This window comes from Manis pentadactyla, chromosome 8 (genome assembly GCF_030020395.1).
Source record: "Manis pentadactyla isolate mManPen7 chromosome 8, mManPen7.hap1, whole genome shotgun sequence".
Classification (NCBI taxonomy): domain Eukaryota; kingdom Metazoa; phylum Chordata; class Mammalia; order Pholidota; family Manidae; genus Manis; species Manis pentadactyla.
In genome coordinates, this window is record NC_080026.1 from 48,200,226 (window position 1) to 48,222,453 (window position 22,228).

At 37.7% G+C, this 22,228-nt stretch overlaps 1 protein-coding gene across 3 annotated transcripts in view; it reads left to right on the forward strand.

Moving 5' to 3' along the window:
- TSNAX (translin associated factor X) overlaps positions 1-22,228 on the forward strand; it is a 50,881-nt gene that overhangs the window by 24,568 nt on the left and 4,085 nt on the right. For all 3 annotated transcript variants that reach the window (XR_005031531.2, XM_036919220.2, XM_036919219.2), the window contains one exon: positions 19,571-19,698. Coding sequence is in view for 2 of the 3 variants with exons in the window: in XM_036919220.2 (XP_036775115.1) it covers positions 19,571-19,698 (128 nt within the window). In the remaining variant the exon portion in view is untranslated. The remainder of the gene's footprint in view (positions 1-19,570; positions 19,699-22,228) is intronic.

Genomic DNA, 22,228 nt, shown 5'->3' on the forward strand with positions numbered 1-22,228 from the left:
GGGGTTGACTTAGAATGGGGTGGTGTCACAGACACCTTGTTCCAAAGGAGATGTATTATGGACCTCTGAAGGATTAATAACAGGTGAAGGATGGAGAGAGCTGGGTTGAAGGCTGAAGGTGCAGCATACAAAACCCCTTGAAGCAAGAGAAGGCCCAGGTAGGTGAGGAACTGAAAGAGGTAGAATGCAGAAAGGGAAGGAGAGATTACAGAAGTTTTCCATTATATACACATGTAAGTTATGTGAATTCACCTTGAGCATTCTACTTTACCAGATATGCCATTCCACAGTCAGCATTCTCCAGAGAAACAGAACCAGTAGGAAATATTTTGTGGGTAGGGGCTGGGGAGATTGATTGATTTTAAGGAATTGTCTCATGATTATGGGGACCAGCAAGTACGAAATTGAGTAGGCTGGCAGGTTTAAGAGTTGATGTTGCAGTCTTGAGTCTGAAATCTGCAGGGTGGACACTCAGGGTTTCTCTGTTGCAGTTTTGGGGCAGAATTGCTTCTTTGGGAAATCTCATTCTTTGGTCTTAAGGTCTTCAGCAGATTGGATGATGCCTTCCTCCCTACCCATTATGGATGGTAATCTGTTCTACTTAGTCTATTGATATAAATGCTAATCACATTTAAAAACTATTTTGTTTCATCTCAGTTGGTGTTTGAATAATTGAGCACCATAGCTAGCCAAATTGACACATGCAGTTAACCATAGTGTACAGTATTGCCATGAAAGAATAGAAAATAGACTGGTTCAGTTTAAGTGATAACCTCACTTCTGACTGATTTTGTATACCTTGAACTGCACATTGGAATCTTGCCTTGACCATTAAATCAGCTTGTAATTATTGGTGTATAAATGTGGTCATCCTCCATCTTCAAGCTTACACTGGTTTATAACATTAAACAGATAATGATGCTTGATACCACTGAGCCTTAGCTTGAAGGCTCAGGAAATCTGTGTGCACTGAATAGGACAAGAACCTTACCACTTTTGTTTGTAACATTTAAAGCACTGCTCTTTTTGCTCAACATGGCCCTGAAATGTGAACCAGCTGTAAGAATTTGAGGACAGTGATATACCTAGAAATATAGAAGTTACTAACTGTAGGGAAAATTCATATTACAGAGTACATACAAATTTTGTACATCTGTTGATTTAAAGGATTAAAAAATTTTTTTTTATTAAGGTATTGATAAACACTCTTATGAAGGTTTCACATGAAAAAACAATGTGGTTACTACATTTACCCATATTATCAAGTCCCCACCCATAGCCCAATGCAGTCACTGTCCACCAGTATAGTTAGATGCCACAGATTCACTGTTTGCCTTCTCTGTGCTACACTGTGTGATCCCCCCACACCATGTGTACTAAACATGATACCCCTCAATACCCATCTCCTTCTCTCCTAACCTGCCCTCCCACACACCTCCCCTTTCGTAACCACTAGTCCCTTTTTGGAGTCTGAGTCTGCTGCTATTTTGTTCCTTCAGTTTTGTTTCGTTGTTGTACTCCACAAATGAGGGAAATCATTTGGCACTTGTCTTTCTCCGCCTGGCTTATTTCACTGAGCATAATATCCTCCAGCTCCATTCATGTTGTTGCAAATGGTAGGATTTCTTTCTTTGTTATGGCTGAATAGTATTCCATTCTGTATATGTACCACGTCTTCTTTATCCATTCATCTACTGATGGACACTTCCATCAGGTTGCTTTCATACTTTTGCTATTGTAAATAGTGTTGCAATAAACATAGGGGTGCATATGTCTTTTTTTTCTTTTTTTTTTTTATTGAAGGGTATTTGACAACAGCATTGCATTACATTAGTTTCAGGTGTACAACACAGTGACTCAACATTTATATACATGATATTTCTAGGTACCAGGTATCACCATAACAAGTTGTTACAATATTTTGACTATATTCCTTATGCTATACATTACATCCCGGTTACTTATTTATTTTACAATTGGAAGTGTGTTTATATATATATATATATATATAGTGAGGGCATCTCTCATATTTATTGATCAAATAGTTGTTAACCACAACAAATCTCTGTATAGGGGGGTCAATACTCAATGCACAATCATTAATCCACCCCAAGCCCAATTTTCGTCAGTCTCCAATCTTCTGATGCATAACGAACAAATTCTTACATGGAGTACAAATTCTTACATAGTGAATAAGTTACATGGTGAACAGTGCAAGGGCAGTCATCACAGAAGCTTTCGGTTTTGTTCATGCATTATGAACTATACACAGTCAGTTCAAATATGAATATTCATTTGATTTTTAAACCTGATTTATATGTGGATACCACATTTCTCTATTATTATTATTTTTAATAAAATGCTGAAGTGGTAGGTAGATACGAGATAAAGGTAGAAAACAGAGTTTAGTGTTGTAAGAGAGCACATGTAGATGATCAGGTGTGTGCCTGTAGACTATGTGTTAATCCGCGCTAGACGAGGGCAATAAATATCCATGTATGCAGAAGATTTCTCTCAGAACATAAGGGGGGAGGTTCTAAGCCTCACCTCTGCTGCTCCCCATTTTCTCACCAGATGGCCCCCTGCGACTGTGCCTGTCTTAGGTTGTTCCTCCCTTGAGGAATCTTACCCGTCTCTGGCTAACCAGTCATCTTCCGGGGCCATACAGGGAAATGTGAAGTTGGTAAGTGAGAGAGAAGCCTTATTGTTTGAAAAGGTTAGCTTTTTACTTCTTTGCGTATTTAAGCCCTGTGGCTTCTATGCCCAGCATTTGTCTTGAGGTGTCTTTACCACTTGGAAGAATTATGATACTCGGTAAATTCGACATGTGGCACGAGTTCTAATTAAAGGTTGTGATTAGGTAGGAAGAAGAAAAGCTACAGAAGTAGCAGGCAGAAGAAAACATGGGAAGATTGATTATTTCTTTGACATATCTTCTTGTAGAGTAACTTCAGCATGGATAGGTTTTAAACGACTAATTAAATTGTGCGCACACATTAACATAATAGGAATATAGTTACCTAACCAAAGCATACCTGTAATTACCAGCCATCTCCAGTGAAACCAAGAAAACCAGTTAGGCACCTTAGGCATTTGTGAAAACTTATCTATGATATGGTGGATATTGTCCGACTGAACTTAAACAGTCTGAGAGAATTCAGATAAACTCGAACACCCCATTCCTGGGGACTGTTCATATCCCATATGTTCTTTTAACGATAAATAGTCTGTGGTTGTAAGATTTTGGAGTGCTACAATTTGCACTTCTCCTAATTCTCGGTTGAGTTCCAACAGTATAGATCCAGTCCAATTTTTGTTTTACTGCATGCACAGGCCAGCTTAGATATCTCCTTCATCTTTCCCATGGCAAGTCCAGGAACTGGTGGGATGAGTGCATCTACACCTGTGACAGTGTGTGGATCTTTGTTGAAGTTTTTTTTTTTTTCTGATCATCTTCTGTCATGAGTCTTCCCGAGAGTGCTGATGTTGGAAGTTCTTTTTCATATCGTATCTTAGTTCATTTTCGGGGTAGCCAAATTAGGCTTTGATCCTCTATATAAACACAAACAGACCCTTTGCCTACACTTTTATATGTCCTTTATATCATTGTGTAGAACTCATTAGAGGTCACCACATAGGAACTGCATTTTTTTTTTTAATCATTAATCTACACTTACATGACGAATACTTTGTTTACTAGGCTCTCCCCTATACCAGGTCCCCCCTATATACTCCTTTACAGTCACTGTCCATCAGCGTAGCAACCTGTTGTAGAATCACTACTTGTCTTCTCTGTGTTGTACAGCCCTCCCCTTTCTCCCACCCCGCTATGGATGCTAATCTTAATACCCCCCTACTTCTCCCCCCCTTATCCCTCCCTACCCACCCATCCTCCCCAGTCCCTTTCCCTTTGGTACCTGTTAGTCCATTCTTGAGTTCTGTGATTCTGCTGCTGTTTTGTTCCTTCAGTTTTTCCTTTGTTCTTATATTCCACAGATGAGTGAAATCATTTGGTATTTATCTTTCTCTGCTTGGCTTGTTTCACTGAGCAAAATACCCTCCAGCTCCATCCATGTTGCTGCAAATGGTTGGATTTGCCCTTTTCTTATGGCTGAGTAGTATTCCATTGTGTATATGTACCACATCTTCTTTATCCATTCATCTATCGATGGACATTTAGGTTGCTTCCAATTCTTGGCTATTGTAAATAGTGCTGCGATAAACATAGGGGTGCACTGATCTTTCTCATACTTGATTGCTGCATTCTTAGGGTAAATTCCTAGGAGTGCAATTCCTGGGTCAAATGGTAAGTCTGTTTTGAGCATTTTGATGTACCTCCATACTGCTTTCCACAATGGTTGAACTAACTTACATTCCCACCAGCAGTGTAGGAGGGTTCCCCTTTCTCCACAGCCTCGCCAACATTTGTTGTTGTTTGTCTTTTGGATGGCAGCCATCCTTACTGGTGTGAGGTGATACCTCATTGTAGTTTTAATTTGCATTTCTCTGATAATTAGCGATGTGGAGCATCTTTTCATGTGTCTGTTGGCCATCTGTATTTCTTTTTTGGAGAACCGTCTGTTCAGTTCCTTTGCCCATTTTTTTAATTGGGTTATTTGTTTTTTGTTTGTTGAGGCGTGTGAGCTCTTTATATATTCTGGACGTCAAGCCTTTATCGGATGTGTCATTTTCAAAGATATTCTCCCATACTGTAGGGTTCCTTTTTGTTCTATTGATGGTGTCTTTTGCTGTACAGAAGCTTTTCAGCTTAATATAGTCCCACTTGTTCATTTTTGCTGTTGTTTTCCTTGCCCGGGGAGATATGTTCAAGAAGAGGTCACTCATGTTTATGTCTAAGAGGTTTGTGCCTATGTTTTCTTCCAAGAGTTTAATGGTTTCATGACTTACATTCAGGTCTTTGATCCATTTTGAGTTTACTTTTGTATATGGGGTTAGACGATGGTCCAGTTTCATTCTCCTACATGTAGCTGTCCAGTTTTGCCAGCACCATCTGTTGAAGAGACTGTCATTTCGCCATTGTATGTCCATGGCTCCTTTATCAAATATTAATTGACCATATATGTCTGAGTTAATGTCTGGATTGTCTAGTCTGTTCCATTGGTCTTTGGCTCTGTTCTTGTGCCAGTACCAAATTGTCTTGATTACTATGGCTTTATAATAGAGCTTGAAGTTGGGGAGTGAGATCCCCCCTACTTTATTCTTCTTTATCAGGATTGCTTTGGCTATTCGGGGTCTTTGGTGTTTCCATATGAATTTTTGAATTATTTGTTCCAGTTCATTGAAGAATGTTGCTGGTAGTTTCATAGGGATTGCATCAAATCTGTATATTGCTTTGGGCAGGATGGCCATTTTGACGATATTAATTCTTCCTAGCCATGAGCATGGGATGCGTTTCCATCTGTTAGTGTCCCCTTTAATTTCTTTTAAGAGTGACTTGTAGTTTTCAGAATATAAGTCTTTCACTTCTTTGGTTAGGTTTATTCCTAGGTATTTTATTTTTTTTGATGCAATTGTGAATGGAGTTGTTTTCCTGATTTCTCTTTCTGTTGGTTCATTGTTGGTATATAGGAAAGCCACAGATTTCTGTGTGTTGATTTTGTATCCTGCAACTTTGCTGTATTCCGATATCAGTTCTAGTAGTTCTGGGGTGGAGTCTTTCGGGTTTTTTATGTACAGTATCATGTCATCTGCAAATAGTGACAGTTTGACTTCTTCTTTGCCAATCTGGATTCCTTGTATTTTTTTGTTTTGTCTGATCGCCGTGGCTAGGACCTCCAGTACTATGTTAAATAACAGTGGGGAGAGTGGGCATCCCTGTCTAGTTCCCGATCTCAGAGGAAATGCTTTCAGCTTCTCACTATTCAATATAATGTTGGCTGTGGGTTTTTCATAGATGGCCTTTATTATGTTGAGGTACTTGCCCTCTATTCCCATTTTGCTGAGAGTTTTTATCATGAATGGATGTTGAACTTTGTCAAATGCTTTTTCAGCATCTATGGAGATGATCATGTGGTTTTTGTCTTTCTGTTTGTTGATGTGGTGGATGATATTGATGGACTTTCGAATGTTGTGCCATCCTTGCATCCCTGGGATGAATCCCACTTGGTCATGGTGTACGATGGTTTTGATGTATTTTTGAATTCGGTTTGCTAAAATTTTGTTGAGTATTTTTGCGTCTACGTTCATCAGGGATATTGGTCTGTAGTTTTCTTTTTTGATGGTTTCTTTGCCTGGTTTTGGTATTAGGGTGATGTTAGCTTCATAGAATGAGTTTGGGAGTATCACCTCCTCTTCTATTTCTTGGAAAACTTTAAGGAGAATGGGTATTATGTCTTCCCTGTATGTCTGATAAAATTCCGAGGTAAATCCATCTGGCCCGGGGGTTTTGTTCTTTGGTAGTTTTTTGATTACCGCTTCAATTTCGTTGCTGGTAATTGGTCTGTTTAGATTTTCTGTTTCTTTTTGGGTCAGTCTTGGAAGGTTGTATTTTTCTAGGAAGTTGTCCATTTCTCCTAGGTTTCCCAGCTTGTTAGCATATAGGTTTTCATAGTAGTCTCTAATAATTCTTTGTATTTCTGCGGGATCTGTTGTGATTTTTCCTTTCTCATTTCTGATACTGTTGATTTGTGTTGACTCTCTTTTCCTCTTAATAAGTCTGGCTAGAGGCTTATCTATTTTGTTTATTTTCTCGAAGAACCAGCTCTTGGTTTCATTGATTTTTGCTATTGTTTTATTCTTCTCAATTTTATTTATTTCTTCTCTGATCTTTATTATGTCCCTCCTTCTGCTGACCTTAGGCCTCGTTTGTTCTTCTTTTTCCAATTTTGATAGTTGTGACATTAGACCGTTCATTTGGGATTGCTCTTCCTTTTTTAAATATGCTTGGAGTGCTATATACTTTCCTCTTAAGACTGCTTTTGCTGCGTCCCTCAGAAGTTGGGGCTTAGTGTTGTTGTTGTCATTTGTTTCCCTATATTACTGGATCTCCATTTTGATTTGGTCATTGATCCATTGATTATTTAGGAGCGTGTTGTTTAGCCTCCATGTGTTTGTGAGCCTTTTTGCTTTTTTTGAACAGTTTATTTCTAGTTTAATGCCTTTGTGGTCTGAAAAGTTGGTTGGTAGGATTTCAATCTTTTGGAATTTACTGAGGCTCTTTTTGTGTCCTAGTATGTGGTCTATTCTGGAGAATGTTCCATGTGCACTTGAGAAGAACGTGTATCCTGTTGCTTTTGGATGTAGAGTTCTGTAGATGTCTATTAGGTCCATCTGTTCTAGTGTGTTGTTCAGTGCCTCTGTGTCCTTACTTATTTTCTGTCTGGTGGATCTGTCCTTTGGAGTGAGTGGTGTGTTGAAGTCTCCTAGAATGAATGCATTGCATTCTATTTCCTCCTTTAGTTAATATTTGTTTCAGGTATGTTGGTGCTCCTGTATTGGGTGCATATATATTTATAATGGTTATATCCTCTTGATGGACTGAGCCCTTTATCATTATGTAATGTCCTTCTTTGTCTTTTGTTACTTTCTTTATTTTGAAGTCTGTTTTGTCTGATACCAGAATTGCAACACCTGCTTTCTTCTCTCTGTTGTTTGCTTGAAATATCTTTTTCCATCCCTTGACTTTAAGTCTGTGCGCGTCTTTGGGTTTGAGGTGAGTCTCTTGTAAGCAGCATATGGATGGATCTTGCTTTTTTATCCATTCTATTACTCTGTGTCTTTTGATTGGTGCATTCAGTCCATTTACATTTAGGGTGATTATTGAAAGGTATGAATTTATTGCCATTGCAGGCTTTAAGTTTGTGGTTACCAAAGGTTTAGGGTTAGCTTCTTTACTGTCTTACTGTCTAACTTAACTCGCTTGTTGAGCTATTATAAACACAATCTGATGATTCTTTATTTCTCTCCCTTCTTATTCCTCCTCCTCCCTTCTTCATATGTTGGGTGTTTTGTTGTGTGCTCTTTTTAGGAGTGCTCCCATCTAGAGCAGTCCCTGTAGGATGCCCTGTAGAGGTGGTTTGTGGGAGGCAAATTCCCTCAACTTTTGCTTGTCTGGGAATTGTTTAATCCCTCCTTCATATTTAAATGATATTCGTGCTGGATACAGTAGTCTTGGTTCGAGGCCCTTCTGTTTCATTGCATTAAGTATATCATGCCATTCTCTTCTGGCCTGTAGGGTTTCTGTTGAGAAGTCTGATGATAGCCTGATGGGTTTTCCTTTGTAGGTAACCTTTTTTTTCTCTCTGGCTGCTTGTAATACTTTGTCCTTGTCTTTGATCTTTGTCATTTTAATTACTATGTGTCTTGGTGTTGCCCTCCTTGGATCCCTTGTCATGGGAGTTCTGTGTACCTCTGTGGTCTGAGAGGCCATTTCTTCCCCTAGTTTGGGGAAATTTTCAGCAATTATTTCTTCAAAGACATTTTCTATCCCCTTTTCTCTCTCTACTTCTTCTGGAATGCCTATGATTCTTATATTATTCCTTTTAGATTGATCACTCAGCTCTCTTAAAATTCTTTCATTCTTGGAGATCCTTTTATCTCTCTCTGCATCAGCTTCTCTGCGTTCCTGTTCTCTGTTTTCTAGTCCATTAATGGTCTCTTGCATCTCGTCCATTCTGTTTTGAAGTCCTTCCAGAGCTTGTTTTATTTCTGAATTCTCCTTCCTTAGTTCTTGCATATTTCTCTGCAAGTCCATCAACATGGTTATGACTTTTGTTTTGAATTCTTTTTCAGGTAGACTGGCTAAATCTATCTCCCCAGATTCCTTCTCAGGGGAAGATGTAGCAGATGCTGAAGCTGTCTGGGTTAGTCTTTTCTGGATCATATTTTTTTGCCTTTTCATGTTGACAGGTGCTATTGACTGTCAGCTGGGAGGGCCAAAATTTTCACTTGCTACTGGCCTTTCTTTACTGGGGCAACTGCGACCCCTAGTGGCTTGTGTTGGGTAATTGCGTGTAGAGTGGGTCTTTGTGTCTTGCCTGGCCGGAAGGGAGAAATTTCCCTTTCTGTGGGCGGAATTTGTCTCAGGCTGCTTCTCTGCTTTCGCAGCACCCGGTGGGGTAATGGATGGGGGGGCTGCTTGACTGTTTGCCTCCGTGAGGGGTCTCTGAGCTGTTGCCCAGGGGGTTAGTGCACCCGGTTTTCCCTGTAATTTCCAGCTGCTGTACTGTGACCTGGGTCGTTTCCGTCAAACTGTTAAGTCCCTGTCCCTTTAAGACTTTCAAAAAGCCCCCGCTTTTCTTTGTCACAGGGGCATCAGCTTCAGCACCCGCTCAGAGGTCTTACTCCCTGTTCCCCCAGTATCCAGGGCCCCCTAGGCATGTACTGTGTCTGCGCTCTGGCCCGGATGGCTGGGGCTGGGTGTTCGGCAGTCCTGGGCTCCGTCTCCCTCCCGCTCTGCCTATTGTTCTCCCGCCGGGAGCTGGGGGGAGGGGCGCTCGGGTCCCGCCGGGCCGGGGCTTGTATCTCACCCCTTTCACCAGTCGCTGGGTTCTCGCTGGTGTAGGTGCAGTCTGGCCACTGTCCTGCGTCTTCTGGTCTCTCTTTTAGGGCTAGTTGTGTTTGTTGTATTTTCAAAAGTATATATGTTTTTGGGAGGAGATTCCCACTGTCCTACTCACGCCGCCATGTTGGCTCCGCCTTCCATATGTCTTTTTGATTATGAGAAATATTCTTTGGGTAAATTCTAAGGAGTGGGATTCCCAGGTCAAATGGTTTTTCTATTTTCAGTTTTTTGAGAAACCTCCATATTGCTTTCCACAGTGGTTGAACTAGCTTACATACCCACCAGCAGTGTAGGAGGGTTCCTCTTTCTCCGCATCCTCGCCAGCATTTGTTGTTCTTAGTCTTTTCAGTGCTGGCCATCCTTAATGGTGTGAGGTGATATCTCATTGTGTTTTTTTTTTTTTTTATTTTGGTATCATTAATCTACAATTACATGAGGAACATTATGTTTACTAGACTCACCCCTTCACCAAGTCCCCCCCAAAATACCCCATTAGTTACTGTCCATCAACATAATAAGATGCTGTAAAATCACTACTTGTCTTCTCCGTGTTGCACAGCCCTCCCTGTGCTCCCCCCCAACATTATACATATTAATGGAAAGGCCCCCTTTCTACTTCCCCCCCTTCTCCCTCCCTTCCCACCCATCCTCCCCAGTCCCTGTCCCTTTGGTAACTGTTAGTCCATTCTTGGGTTCTGTGATTCTGCTGCTGTTTTGTTCCTTCAGTTTTTTCTTTGTTCTTATATTCCACATATGAGTGAAGTCATTTATTACTTGTCTTTCTCTACCTGGCTTATTTCACTGAGCATAATACCCTCTAGCTCCATCCATGTTGTTGCAAATGGTAGGATTTGTTTTCTTCTTATGGCTGAATAATATTCCATTGTGTATATGTACTACATCATCTTTATCCATTGATCTACGGATGGACACTTAGGTTGTTTCCATTTCTTGGCTTTTGTAAATAGTGCTGCGATAATCATAGGGGTGCATCTGTCTTTTTCAAAGTGGGCTGCTGCATTCTTAGGGTAAATTTCTAGAAGTGGGATTCCTGGATCAAATGGTATTTCTATTTTGAGCTTTTTGAGGAACCTCCATACTGCTTTCCACAATGGTTGAACTAATTTACATTCCTACCAGCAGTGTGGGAGGGTTCCTCTTTCTCCACAACCTCACCAACATTTGTTGTTGTTTGTCTTTGGGATGATGGCAATCCTTACTGGTGTGAGGTGATATCTCATTGTGGTTTTAATTTGCATTTCTCTGATACTTAATGATGTGGAGCATCTTTTCATGTGTTTGTTGGTCATCTGAATTTCTTCTTTGGAGAATTGTCTCTTCATATCCTCTGCCCATTTTTTAATCGGGTTATTTGCTTTTTTAGATGTTGAGGCATGTGAGTTCTTTATATATTTTGAATGTTGACTCCTTGTTGGATATGTCATTTATGAATATATTCTCCCATACTGTAGGATGCCTTTTTGTTCTCCTGATGGTGTCCTTTGCTGCACAGAAGCTTTTTAGTTTGATGTAGTCCCATGTGTTCATTTTTTATTTTGTTTCCCTTGCTTGAGGAGATGTGTTCAGGAAGAAGTTGCTCATCCTTATATTCAGGAGATTTTTGCCTATGTTGTCTAAGAGTTTTTTAGTTTCATGACTTACATTCAGGTCTTTGATCCATTTTGAGTTTACTTTTGTGTATAAGATTAAACAATAATTCAGTTTCACCCTCTTACATGTAGCTGTTCAGTTTTGCCAACACCAGTTGTTGAAGAGGCTGTCATTTCCCCATTGTATGTCTGTGGCTCCCTTATCGTATATTGACTAATCATATATGCTTCAGTTTATATCAGGGCCCTCTAGTCTGTTCCATTGGTCTATGGTTCTGTTCTTGTGCCAGTACCAAATTGTATTAATTACTGTGGCTTTGTAGTAGAGCTTGAAGTTGGGGACATAATCTCCCCAGCTTTATTCTTCCTTCTCAGAATTGCTTTGTCTATTCAAGGTCTTTGTGGTTCCATACGAATTTTAGAATGATTTGCTCTACTTCATTGTAGAATGCTGTTTGTATTTTGATAGGATTGCACTGAATCTATAGATTGCTTTAGGCAGGGTGGCCATTTTGACAATATTAATTCTTCCTATCCATGAGCACGGGATGTGTTTCCATTTATTGGTATCTTTAATTTCTCTCATGAGTGTCTTGTAGTTTTCAGAGTATAGGTCTTTCACTTACTTGGTTAGATTTATTCCTAGGTATTTTATTCTTTTTGATGCAATTGTGAATGGAATTGTTTTCCTGATTTCTCTTTCTGCTAGTTCATCATTAGTGTATAGGAATTCAACAGATTTCTGTGTATTAATTTTGTATCCTGCAACTTTGCTGAATTCAGATATTAGATCTAGTAGTTTTGTTGTGGATTCTTTAGGGTTTTTTATGTACAATATTATGTCATCTGCAAACAGGGACAGTTTGACTTCTTCCTTCCCAATCTGGATGCCTTTTATTTCTTTGTGTTGTCTGATTGCTGTGGCTAGGACCTCCAGTACTATGTTGAATAGAAGTGGGGAGAGAGGGTATCCTTGTCTTGTTCCCGATCTTAAAGCTTTCAGCTTCTCGCTGTTAAGTATAGTGTTGGCTGTGGGTTTGTCATATATGGCCTTTATTATGTTGAGATGCTTGCCCTCTGTACCCATTTTGTTGAGAGTTTTTATGATGAATGGATGTTGAATTTTGTTAAATGCTTTTTCAGCATGTATGGAGATGATCATGTGGTTTTTGTCCTTTTTGTTGATGTGGTGGAAGATGATGGATTTTCGAATATTGTATCATCCTTGCATCCCTAGAATAAATCCTACTTGATCGTGATAGATGATCTTCTTGATGTATTTTTGAATTTGGTTTGCTAATATTTTGTTGAGTATTTTTGCATGTATGTTCATCAGGGATATTGGTCTGTAATTTTTTTTTTTTCTGGGGTGGTTGCCTGGTTTTGGTATTAGAGTGATGCTGGCCTCATAGAACGAGTTCAGAAGTATTTCCTTTTCTTGTACTCTTTGGAAAACTTTAAGGAGGATGGGTATTAGGTCTTCACTAAATGTTTGATAAAATTCAGCGGTGAACCCATCTGGTCCAGGCATTTTGTTCTTAGGTAGTTTTTTGATTACCAGTTCAATTCGTTCCTGGTAATCGGTCTGTTCAGATTTTCTGTTTCTTTCTTGGTCAGTCTTGGAAGGTTGTATTTTTCTAGAAAGTTGTCCATTTCTTCTAGGTTATCCAGCTTGTTGGCATATAATTTTTCATAGTATTCTCTAATAATTCTTTGTATTTCCATTGGGTCCGTAGTGTGATTTTTCCTTTCTCTTTTCTGATTCTGTTTATGTGTGTAGACTCTTTTTTTCTTGCTAAGTCTGGCTAGGGGTTTATCTATTTTCTTTATTTTCTCAAAGAACCAGGTCTTGCTTTCACTTATTCTTTCTCTTGTCTTATTCTTCTCAATTTCATTTATTTATGCTGTAATTAATCTTTATTATGTTCCTCCTTCTACTGACTTTGGACCTCATTTGTTCTTCTTTTCCTAGTTTCATTAATTGTGAGTTTAGAGTATTCATATGGAATTGTTCTTCTTTCCTGAGTAGGGCTGTATTGAAGTATACTTTCCTCTTAGCACTGCCTTCACTGTGTCCCACAGATTTTGCAGTGTTGAATTATTATTGTCATTTGTCTCCATATATTGCTTGATCTCTGTTTTTATTTGTCTTTGATCCATTGGTTATTTAGGAGCATGTTGTGAAGCCGCTGTGTATTTGTGAGATTTTTCATTTTCTTTCTGTAACTGATTTCTAGTTTCATACCTCTGTGGTCCGGAAAACTGGTTGGTACAATTTCAGTCTTTTTTGAATTTACTGAAAGTCTTTTTGAGGCCTAGTATATGATCTATTCTTGAAAATCTTCCATGTGCACTTGAGAAAAATATGTATTCTGCTGCTTTTGGGTATAGAGTTCTGTAGATGTCTGTTAGGTCCATCTGTTCTAATGTGTCCTCTGTGTCCTTACTTATTTTCTGTCTGGTTGATCTGTCCTTCAGAGTGAGTGGAGTGTTGAAGTCTCCTGGAGTGAATGCATTACATTCTATTTCCTCTTTTAATTCTGTTAGTATTTGTTTCACATATGTAGTTGCTCCTGTGTTGGGTGCATAGATATTTATATTAGTTATATCTTCTTGTTGGATTGACCCCTTAATCATTATGTAATGTCCTTCTTTGTCTCTTGTTACTTTCTTTGCTTTGAAGTCTATTTTGTCTGATACAAGTACTGCAACTCCTGCTTTTTTCTCCCTGTTAGTCTGTGTATGTCTTTGGGTTTAAAGTGAGTCTCTTGTAGATAGCATATAGATGGGTCCTGTTTTTTTATCCATTCAATGACTCTGTGTCTTTTGATTGGTGCATTCAGTCCAATTACATTTAGGGTGTTTATCGATAGGTATGTACTTACTGCCATTGCAGGCTTTAGATTCTTGGTTACCAGAGATTCAATGTTAACTTCCTTCTATCTCAGAGTCTAACTTAACTCATTCAATATGCTATTACAAAAGCAATCTAAAGGTTCTTTCCTCCTCCTTTTTTTTGCTCCTCCATTCTTTCTATATTATGTATCATATTCTGTACTCTTTGTCTATCCCTTGATTGACTTTGGGGATAGTTAATTTAATTTTGCATTTGCTTAGTAATTAATTTCTACTTTCTTTAGTGTGGTTTTATTATTTCTGGTGCCAGCTGTTAAACTTTAGGAACACTGCCATCTATAGCAGTCCCTCCAAAGTAGACTGTAGAGATGGATTGTGGGAGGTAAATTGTCTCATCTTTTGCTTATCTGGAAATTGTTTAATCCCTCCTTCAAATTTAAATGATAATCTTGCCAGATAAAGTATTTTTGGTCTGAGGCCCTTCTGCTTCATTGCATTAAATACATCATGCCACTCTCTCTGGCCTGTAAGGTTTTTGTGAGAAGTTTTATGATAGCCTGATGGGCTTTTCTTTGTATGTGATCTCATTTCTCTCTCTGCTTCTTTTAATAGTCTGTCCTTATCCTTGCTATATGTCTTCATGTTGTCTTCCTTGGGTCCCTTGTGTTGAGAGATCTGTGCATCTCTATGGCCTGACAGACTATCTCCTTCCTCAGATTGGGGAAGTTTTCAGCAATTACCTCCTCAAAGACTTTTTTTCTCTCTTCTTTTTCTGGTACCCCTATAATGTGAATATCGTTCCGTTTGGATTGCTCACACAGTTCTCTCAATCTTCTTTCATTCTCAGAGATCCTTTTTTCTCTCTGTGCCTCAGCTTCTTTGTATTCCTCTTCACTAATTTCTGTTTTCATTTATCATCTCCTCCACCCTATCTAATCTGCTTTTAATACCCTCCATTGTGCTCTTCAACAATTGGATCTCCCACTGGAAATTCATTCTTGAGTTCTTGAGTATTTTTCTGTACCTCCATGAGCATGTTCATGATTTTTATTTTGAACTCCCTTTCAGGAAGATTCATGAGGTCGATTTCATTTGAATCTTTCTCAGGTGTTGTATTCATAATTTTACTTTGAACCAGGTTTCTTTGGCATTTCATATTTGTATATGGTGCCTTCTAGTGCCCAGAAGCTCCATTCTCTGGAGCTGCTCAGCTCCTGAAGCAAGGTCAGGTGTCGCAGGGGAGCGGTATTGGTGCCTGTGGGGAGAAAAGAGTTGTTTCCTGCTTTCCGGGTGCTATGCCTGCTTCCACTGCTGCTGGATATGGATCCCTGCTTTCCACCAGTGGCTGGAATCTCAGTCTCTCCAGGTGTTCTGCCTGTCTTAGCTTTCCAACCCCGTAATCACAAGAGTACCATGAAACGTAGGTTTGTGCCCCCAGAGCAGTTCTCCGAAATTAGATATTCAGCAGTCCCATGCCTCCACCCCCTCCCCACTCCATTTCTCTTCCTGCCATCGGTGAGCTGGGGTGGGGGAAGGGCTTAGGTCTCACCAGGCCACGGCTTTGGTACGTTACCCTGTTCCATGAGGTTTATTCTTTTCTCCAGGTGTATGCAGTTTTGCACAGCCCTCCGTCCCGTTGCTCTTTCAGGATTAGTTGTAATAATTATATTTTCATATCATGTGCGGTTTTAGGAGGAAGCCTCTGTCTCACCTCTCAAGCCACCATTTTTAATCCAATCTCTAGTGTTATCTTCTGATTTAAAGGATTTTAAGAGCAATTCTGACATACAAATAATGGGTTCATGTACCTATCTTTGAAATGTAACCCTTTGTATGTAAGCACTTGATGGTAGCATGAATGAGGCTGTTGCAGGTCGAGTGAAATTAAGCAGGTCTTATAAGCCATGATGATGATTTTGCTCTGTATTGTAAGAGCTATGAGAAGCTGTTTGACCTTTAAACAAAGGAGTAATGTGGTCATAGTTCTGTGTTAAAAAGACAAACAGTTTGTGGTGTGAGAATGGAAGAGAAGAGGTCAAAAGTGGATAGGGGGAAGGCCAGGAGGCTCTTAAAATTGGCAAAACAAAGATGACCAGGTTTCAAAGGAAGATTGTGCATTCATTGTTGTGCGTGTTAATTTTGAGGTCCCTCTGGGAATATTGAGTATGTGTTTGGATGTGTGTGACTCTAAGCCCAAGGTGCAAAGTTAAGGGAGGGCAGAGTTCTTTGAAGCCACGTGGAAGATTGTGCATTCATTGTTGTGCGTGTTGATTTTGAGGTCCCTCTGGGAATATTGAGTATGTGTTTGGATGTGTGTGACTCTAAGCCCAAGGTGCAAAGTTAAGGGAGGGCAGAGTTCTTTGAAGCCACGTGTCAATGAATTTGAGAGAGCCTAGGACTAATAGAGGCCGAGACTAAGAAGATGTGACCAGAGAGGCAGCAATAAGGGAAACCAGGAGATGATGCTATCAAAGGAACCAAAGGGAAACTTACTTAAAGAAGGGGAAAAAATGGTAAAATGCTGAATTCTGCTAAAATTAATACTGAAAAAATGTCTCTTAGACTTACAAAATATGATAATCTTAGAGCTATTTTGGTATATAGATGGGCTGAGAAGTGTGAGGTGAGTTATTGAGTAAATGTAACCAGCTTCTTCAAGAAACTTAACCTTGAAGGGGAGGAGAGTTGGTGAAGAGCTGGGAAGAAAGACAGGGCCATGGATGGAAGAGTTCTTTGTGTGTTTAAATATTTACAGCATCCGGAGAGAACATGAGGTGTAGCATCCAATAATACATGAATGGGAGCTTCTGTTCAGCTTCCTTTTGGGATTGCATCTTAATCTTAAGCCTAAAAGTGACAGATCAAAAGATGGAACATCTCTGCTATGGTAATAGATGAAGGAGGAATAATACCATTATTTTCCTAATTCCATATTCATCAAGGTCTAAACAGGAAACAAATTGCATGGTAATTTGAACAGAGGAAGTTTAATATAAAGAATTAAGTGTGTAGGGGATTACCTGATAGACAGTAAAGTGAACCTGAAAGGTACAGGAGTATCAGAGGGAGCAGCCACTACCCAAGGGCTGAGACAGAACACCTAAGAAAGGAACATGTTTGTAAGAGTTTATTCCTCATGCCCACCCTCTCTCACCCCCCTAAATGCATGGTCCTCTCTCACCCCCTGAATTCATACCCAGGGCAGAGAAGTTTGCTGAGATGCTGAGCGATGCAGTTCTCTGGGAAGCTGTCCATGGGGAGGTGCCATGCCATGAAACTCCTTGCCCAAGCAGGTGGCTCACTGGGAGAGTGCTTTTAGAAGTATAAAGGGCAGCTGCCCCCAAGTGCTGTTAGCTACTTTGAGCTGCTGGTTGCCCCCACTTAGAAGGCTGCTAGGAGAGGCACAACAGGAAGAGAGCTTTTTCCTATTATATATTTTTTTAATTGAAGTATAGTTGACATGTAGTGTTTATGTTAGTTTCAGAAGTACAACATAGTGATTTGACAGTTAAATACATTGCAAATTGCTCACCACAGTGAGTAGTTGCCATCTGATGCCATACAGAGTTCTTACAATATTATTGACCACATTCCCCATGCTGTACTCTCATCCCCGTGACTTAACTTAATTAATAACTGAAAGTCTGTGCCTCTATCGCCTTCACCTATTTTGCCCATCCTTTTACACCCAACCCCTCTCACATCCGCCAGTTTTTTCTCTGAATCTCTGTTTATGAATCTGTTTTTGTTTGCTTGTTTTATGTTTTTAGATTCCACATATAAGTGAAATCATAGGATATATGTCTTTTTTCTGTCTGACTTACTTCACTTAGCATAATGCCCTCCAGGTACTTCCAGCACCCCTCTTCTAACAAAATTTAACATTATGCCAGTTGTCAAAGGAGAAATGTTTTATTTCTGAGAGACAATGAGTTGACAAGTGTCATATCTATTTTTCATTTTTTAAGTTTTTTCCATTTTTTTTGTTGGAATGATTGTAATGTTGGACATCCTTGTAAATCTTTTTGTATATGTCTTCTTGTTTAGTTAATTTAAAAGAGCTAACCATATTAGAGTGTATTTGGAGATGTGATGAGTGGTCCTTAATGTTTGCTGTTTGCTTTTGTATGTATGAATCATTTCTGGAAGGAAATGGAAATATAGATTGTTTTTAGGAAAAGGAACTGAGTGGTTACCTATTTAAAAAATATTAAACTAAAATTTACAAAAATATTTTTGATTGCAAATGTAAAACATGTTATCTGTCTTACTAAATTCAACTTCATTGTTTCATCTCAGCATGTTATGGTTTATTCAACAGTGTTGTATTCTATCATGTCCTGTTCTGGCAGCTGAAGACACCTGTTCTTTGACCTTACTTTAACACCACTTGCAGCTCAAAATTAGGATATTTTCATTTAGTTATTTCTTCTGTCACTATCAAAACCAGGTCATCCATTTCCCTTTGTGTCTTTGACCTTTGTGTGGCATTTGATATGGTGATATGACCAGTCTCCTTAACACTGCCAAACCTGATAATTAGTGTCTTTTGTGAGTAACAGGACTCAGTAATAAGTGTTTAGAGAGACAAGTTAAATACCAATGATTCTAGTAGGTAGTGAGTTTTCTTTCCATAGTCAGAATTATTCACCTCTTCTTATTTTTTACAATAAAGTCTTCAAGATGATAATGATAATCATTTTAAGAAATACTTTTTCCCTGTATCACCTTACAGATTATGGCATAATAAAATAATACTGAAAATTATGGCTGTGAAATTTGTTTCAGAACATTTGAAAAAGTATAGTACTATTTTTGACCTTTTTGTTTATAATTTATTTTTAAATCAATACTTTCAAATTCAATAAATTTAAATTTTTTATAAACTAAAAATTTAGATTTATTTTAAAATTAAAAATTTATTTTTAATTCACTGAATTTTGTAGACTTTACATTTGGTACAAAATTGTATTGCTCATTACCTGTTTGTTTGTTTTTAACTTAAACTACTAAAGCAAAAAGGAGTTGTCTATTCTTCCTATATCCAAATAGAAGTATGAGGAAAAAATTGTACATTTTGACACTTTAATCTGAATTATTTAAAGTGGTTTTTACCTATTAAAATTTTTTAAAAGATCTAAATGATCTGTAATGTTTCATTTTATTAAATCATTGTCTGTTTTGCTGCTTAAGAAGCAAAAGGTAATCTGTATAGTTTCTATTAAAATATAACTAGTAGCTCTTTGTTAAATTCTTAAAATATTTTCTAAAAATATTTGACATTTCTCTATAGAAAAGAGAGTAGATTTTTAAGACTAACAACTCATGAAGTAGAAAGAAGAAATTGAATACATTTACATTTGAGCTGAGTCACAGAAATAATTACTCTTTTCAGTGCTAGTCCCCACCATCTATCCGCAGGGGATTCTTTGTAGGTCTTAAGGATTGAATCTACTGCTAGCATAGTAGGCATCATTAAGCTTTTGTTGAACTAGGTGATGATCAGTTTGAAGTTCTTTATTATAACATTCTTATTTATTTAGAGGTTTTCCATAGTAACTTTCTTGGTTGCTTTTTTCAGGACTGCAAGAATATGTGGAGGCTGTGTCTTTTCAATACTTCATTAAAACACGAGCACTTATCAGTATGGATGAAATTAATAAACAGTTGATATTTACAACAGAAGACAGTGGGAAAGAAAATCAGACCGTAAGAATTTAAAATCATATATGTAATCATATTAATTACATAATCTATGTAACGGTATAATGATTGTAGGAGATTTATTGGCTTATAATGCTAAGAATATTGAGATGGTGGTGTTCTTATAAAGTGTGGTTTCATACACTCCCACCTAGTGAAATGGCCTTTTTATGTATTTATTGGATAGAACAAGAACAACTATGGGTATGTTGGGGGAAAATAATACTCTTTACTCAAAGCTACTGAGTTATTACTGTAGGTCCAGTTTTGGTTTCACTGTGTACTTATTATGTGCCCTTTATAAATACTGTCTCTTTTAAAGTTCTCTTATTTAACCTTGTAAGAATTACCACCCTCATTTTACATAGAAAGAAACAGGCTTTTAGAGAGTTTAGTAACTTACCAAAAGTCACATAGCTAAGAAGCTTTTCAGTGCTAAGATATGAAACTCGTGCCCTTGTCCACTCTGCCAGTTTCTCAAAATGTGCTGTAGAGACCCCTGTGCCAGATATCTACCTCAAAGGAGTGTTTTAAAGGATTTGATTTAAAGGTTTTCAATTAGTCAGTGTAAGTAAATAGCACATAGCATAAGTAGTCAGTAGTTATCATTATACAAGTTAATAGAAAGTTATTGTATGATGAGAGCTTTTAGTCACTCATTTCATAATGCTTATATCTGAAAATTATGTAGCTCTTCTAAATTAAGAAAAGAGAAACTTTTGCATTTTGACTTTCAAATAATACTATTTTTTCCCCTGGGTTTTAAGATAAAATGTCCAGGTAATGAGGCTCAAGACCTTGAATGTTAGATACTTCCTGAGATGTCAGTATAGTTAAGCAGTTTTTTTCCTTTTTTAAATTCTGCATCATTTTTTTTCTTTCACTATTTTTTTAAACATCACTCAAAGAGTCAGGAAAGTTAAGCAGAAGATGGAAGAAGCTGTAGAAATAAAGTTTCCTTAATATTAGCTAAAATGTTAATATGGAAAAGTGAGACTTAATTTGGCATGACAAATTAAATATAACTTACTTTAAGGAAGTCATGTGTTTTCTCAATTTTTAAAATTATATAAAGCTTATTAAGGAGGAAATTCATTTTGAGAAGTAAAATTCCTTCATATTTTTTATTCATTTTGTAAAGATTTAATTACAGAAAGAATAAGATAAGTCCATTTGACCCTGCTTCTTAAATATGTTACAAGGGAAGTTCCTGCACCTTCCTGTCATGTTCTGTCTGATTCACAATGGAGATATCTGGGCAAAAAAGGAATGCACTGCTGTCAGGATTTAGGTAGTAAATTATTCTAAGATTATGTTGTCATAATACTCATACACTTTTCAAATTGTTAAGATCACATTCATAATTTTTCCTTTTAGTGGTAAGGATTCTTGGTGCTGAAAATTGTGGGAATTAATAGGGGAAAAATTTTGCTCTTACTTGGTAATTGAGAATATTATCAAAACCATTAATTTTTTTTAAGTTCTTATTATCAAAAATTTCAAACATGCAAAACAGTAGAAAAAAATAGCACATGGACACAGACATCCATATACCCACTGCCTGGATTCACTAATTGTTACATTTTGCCGGATTTGTTTCATCTAAATATTGTTTGTTAAACCACTATAAAGTAAATTACAGATGTCATGGTAGTTCCCTCCTAAATACTTCAGATCCATCTCGGAAAAACTGCATTTTTAAGTAATTTTCTTTTCCCTAGTTTCTAATATACACTTTTAGTATATCAGAATTTATATGATAGTTTATTAGTTAAAAATTTGTTAATTTTCTCAACATGCTTGTTTCTACAAAATCAACTTCTTAGTTAAAACCAGGGAACTCCTTCTGTCTAATGATAGAAGCAATATCAATATTTTCTTAGTCCAGAGGTATTTTTACAAATATACAGTGCAGCCCTCCTGCCCACCCATCCTTTCTAAAACGATGCCAATTCTCTGATAATTCATAGAAACAAAACATAGCTGGTACTTTTATTTCATGATGTAGTTTCCAAGGCATCAGAATAATAGGGAAGTTGGCTTTTGGTACTTAACCCAATTCTGCCATTTTAGCTAGCTGTTATACCTGTGGTATTTTCTTGGGCCTAATTTCTTTCCTTTTCTTAATCTTTTTTGTTGAAGTATAGTTTATACACAATATTATATTGGTTTCAGATGAATAACTAAGTGATTCATCAATTATATGCATTATTAAATGTTTACTATGATAAGTACAACTACCATCTGTCACCATACAAAGATATTACTATATTATGAGTTATATTCCCTATGTAGTACTTCCATCCCTGTGACTTAATTATTTTATAATTTGAAGTTCCTTAGACCTCATTTATTATACTCTTCATTGAGAGGATTAGACCAAATGGTCTCTAAAGAGTCCAGCATTATTGAGTGATCTTAATAAAACATAAATTTGACTCTTTCATTTCTTTGCTGAATTCTCAGTGAGTCTCTATTACCTATAGGTAAAGTTCAAATTCCTTAATGGGACTTTCTGCTCCTATCTTTCTAGACT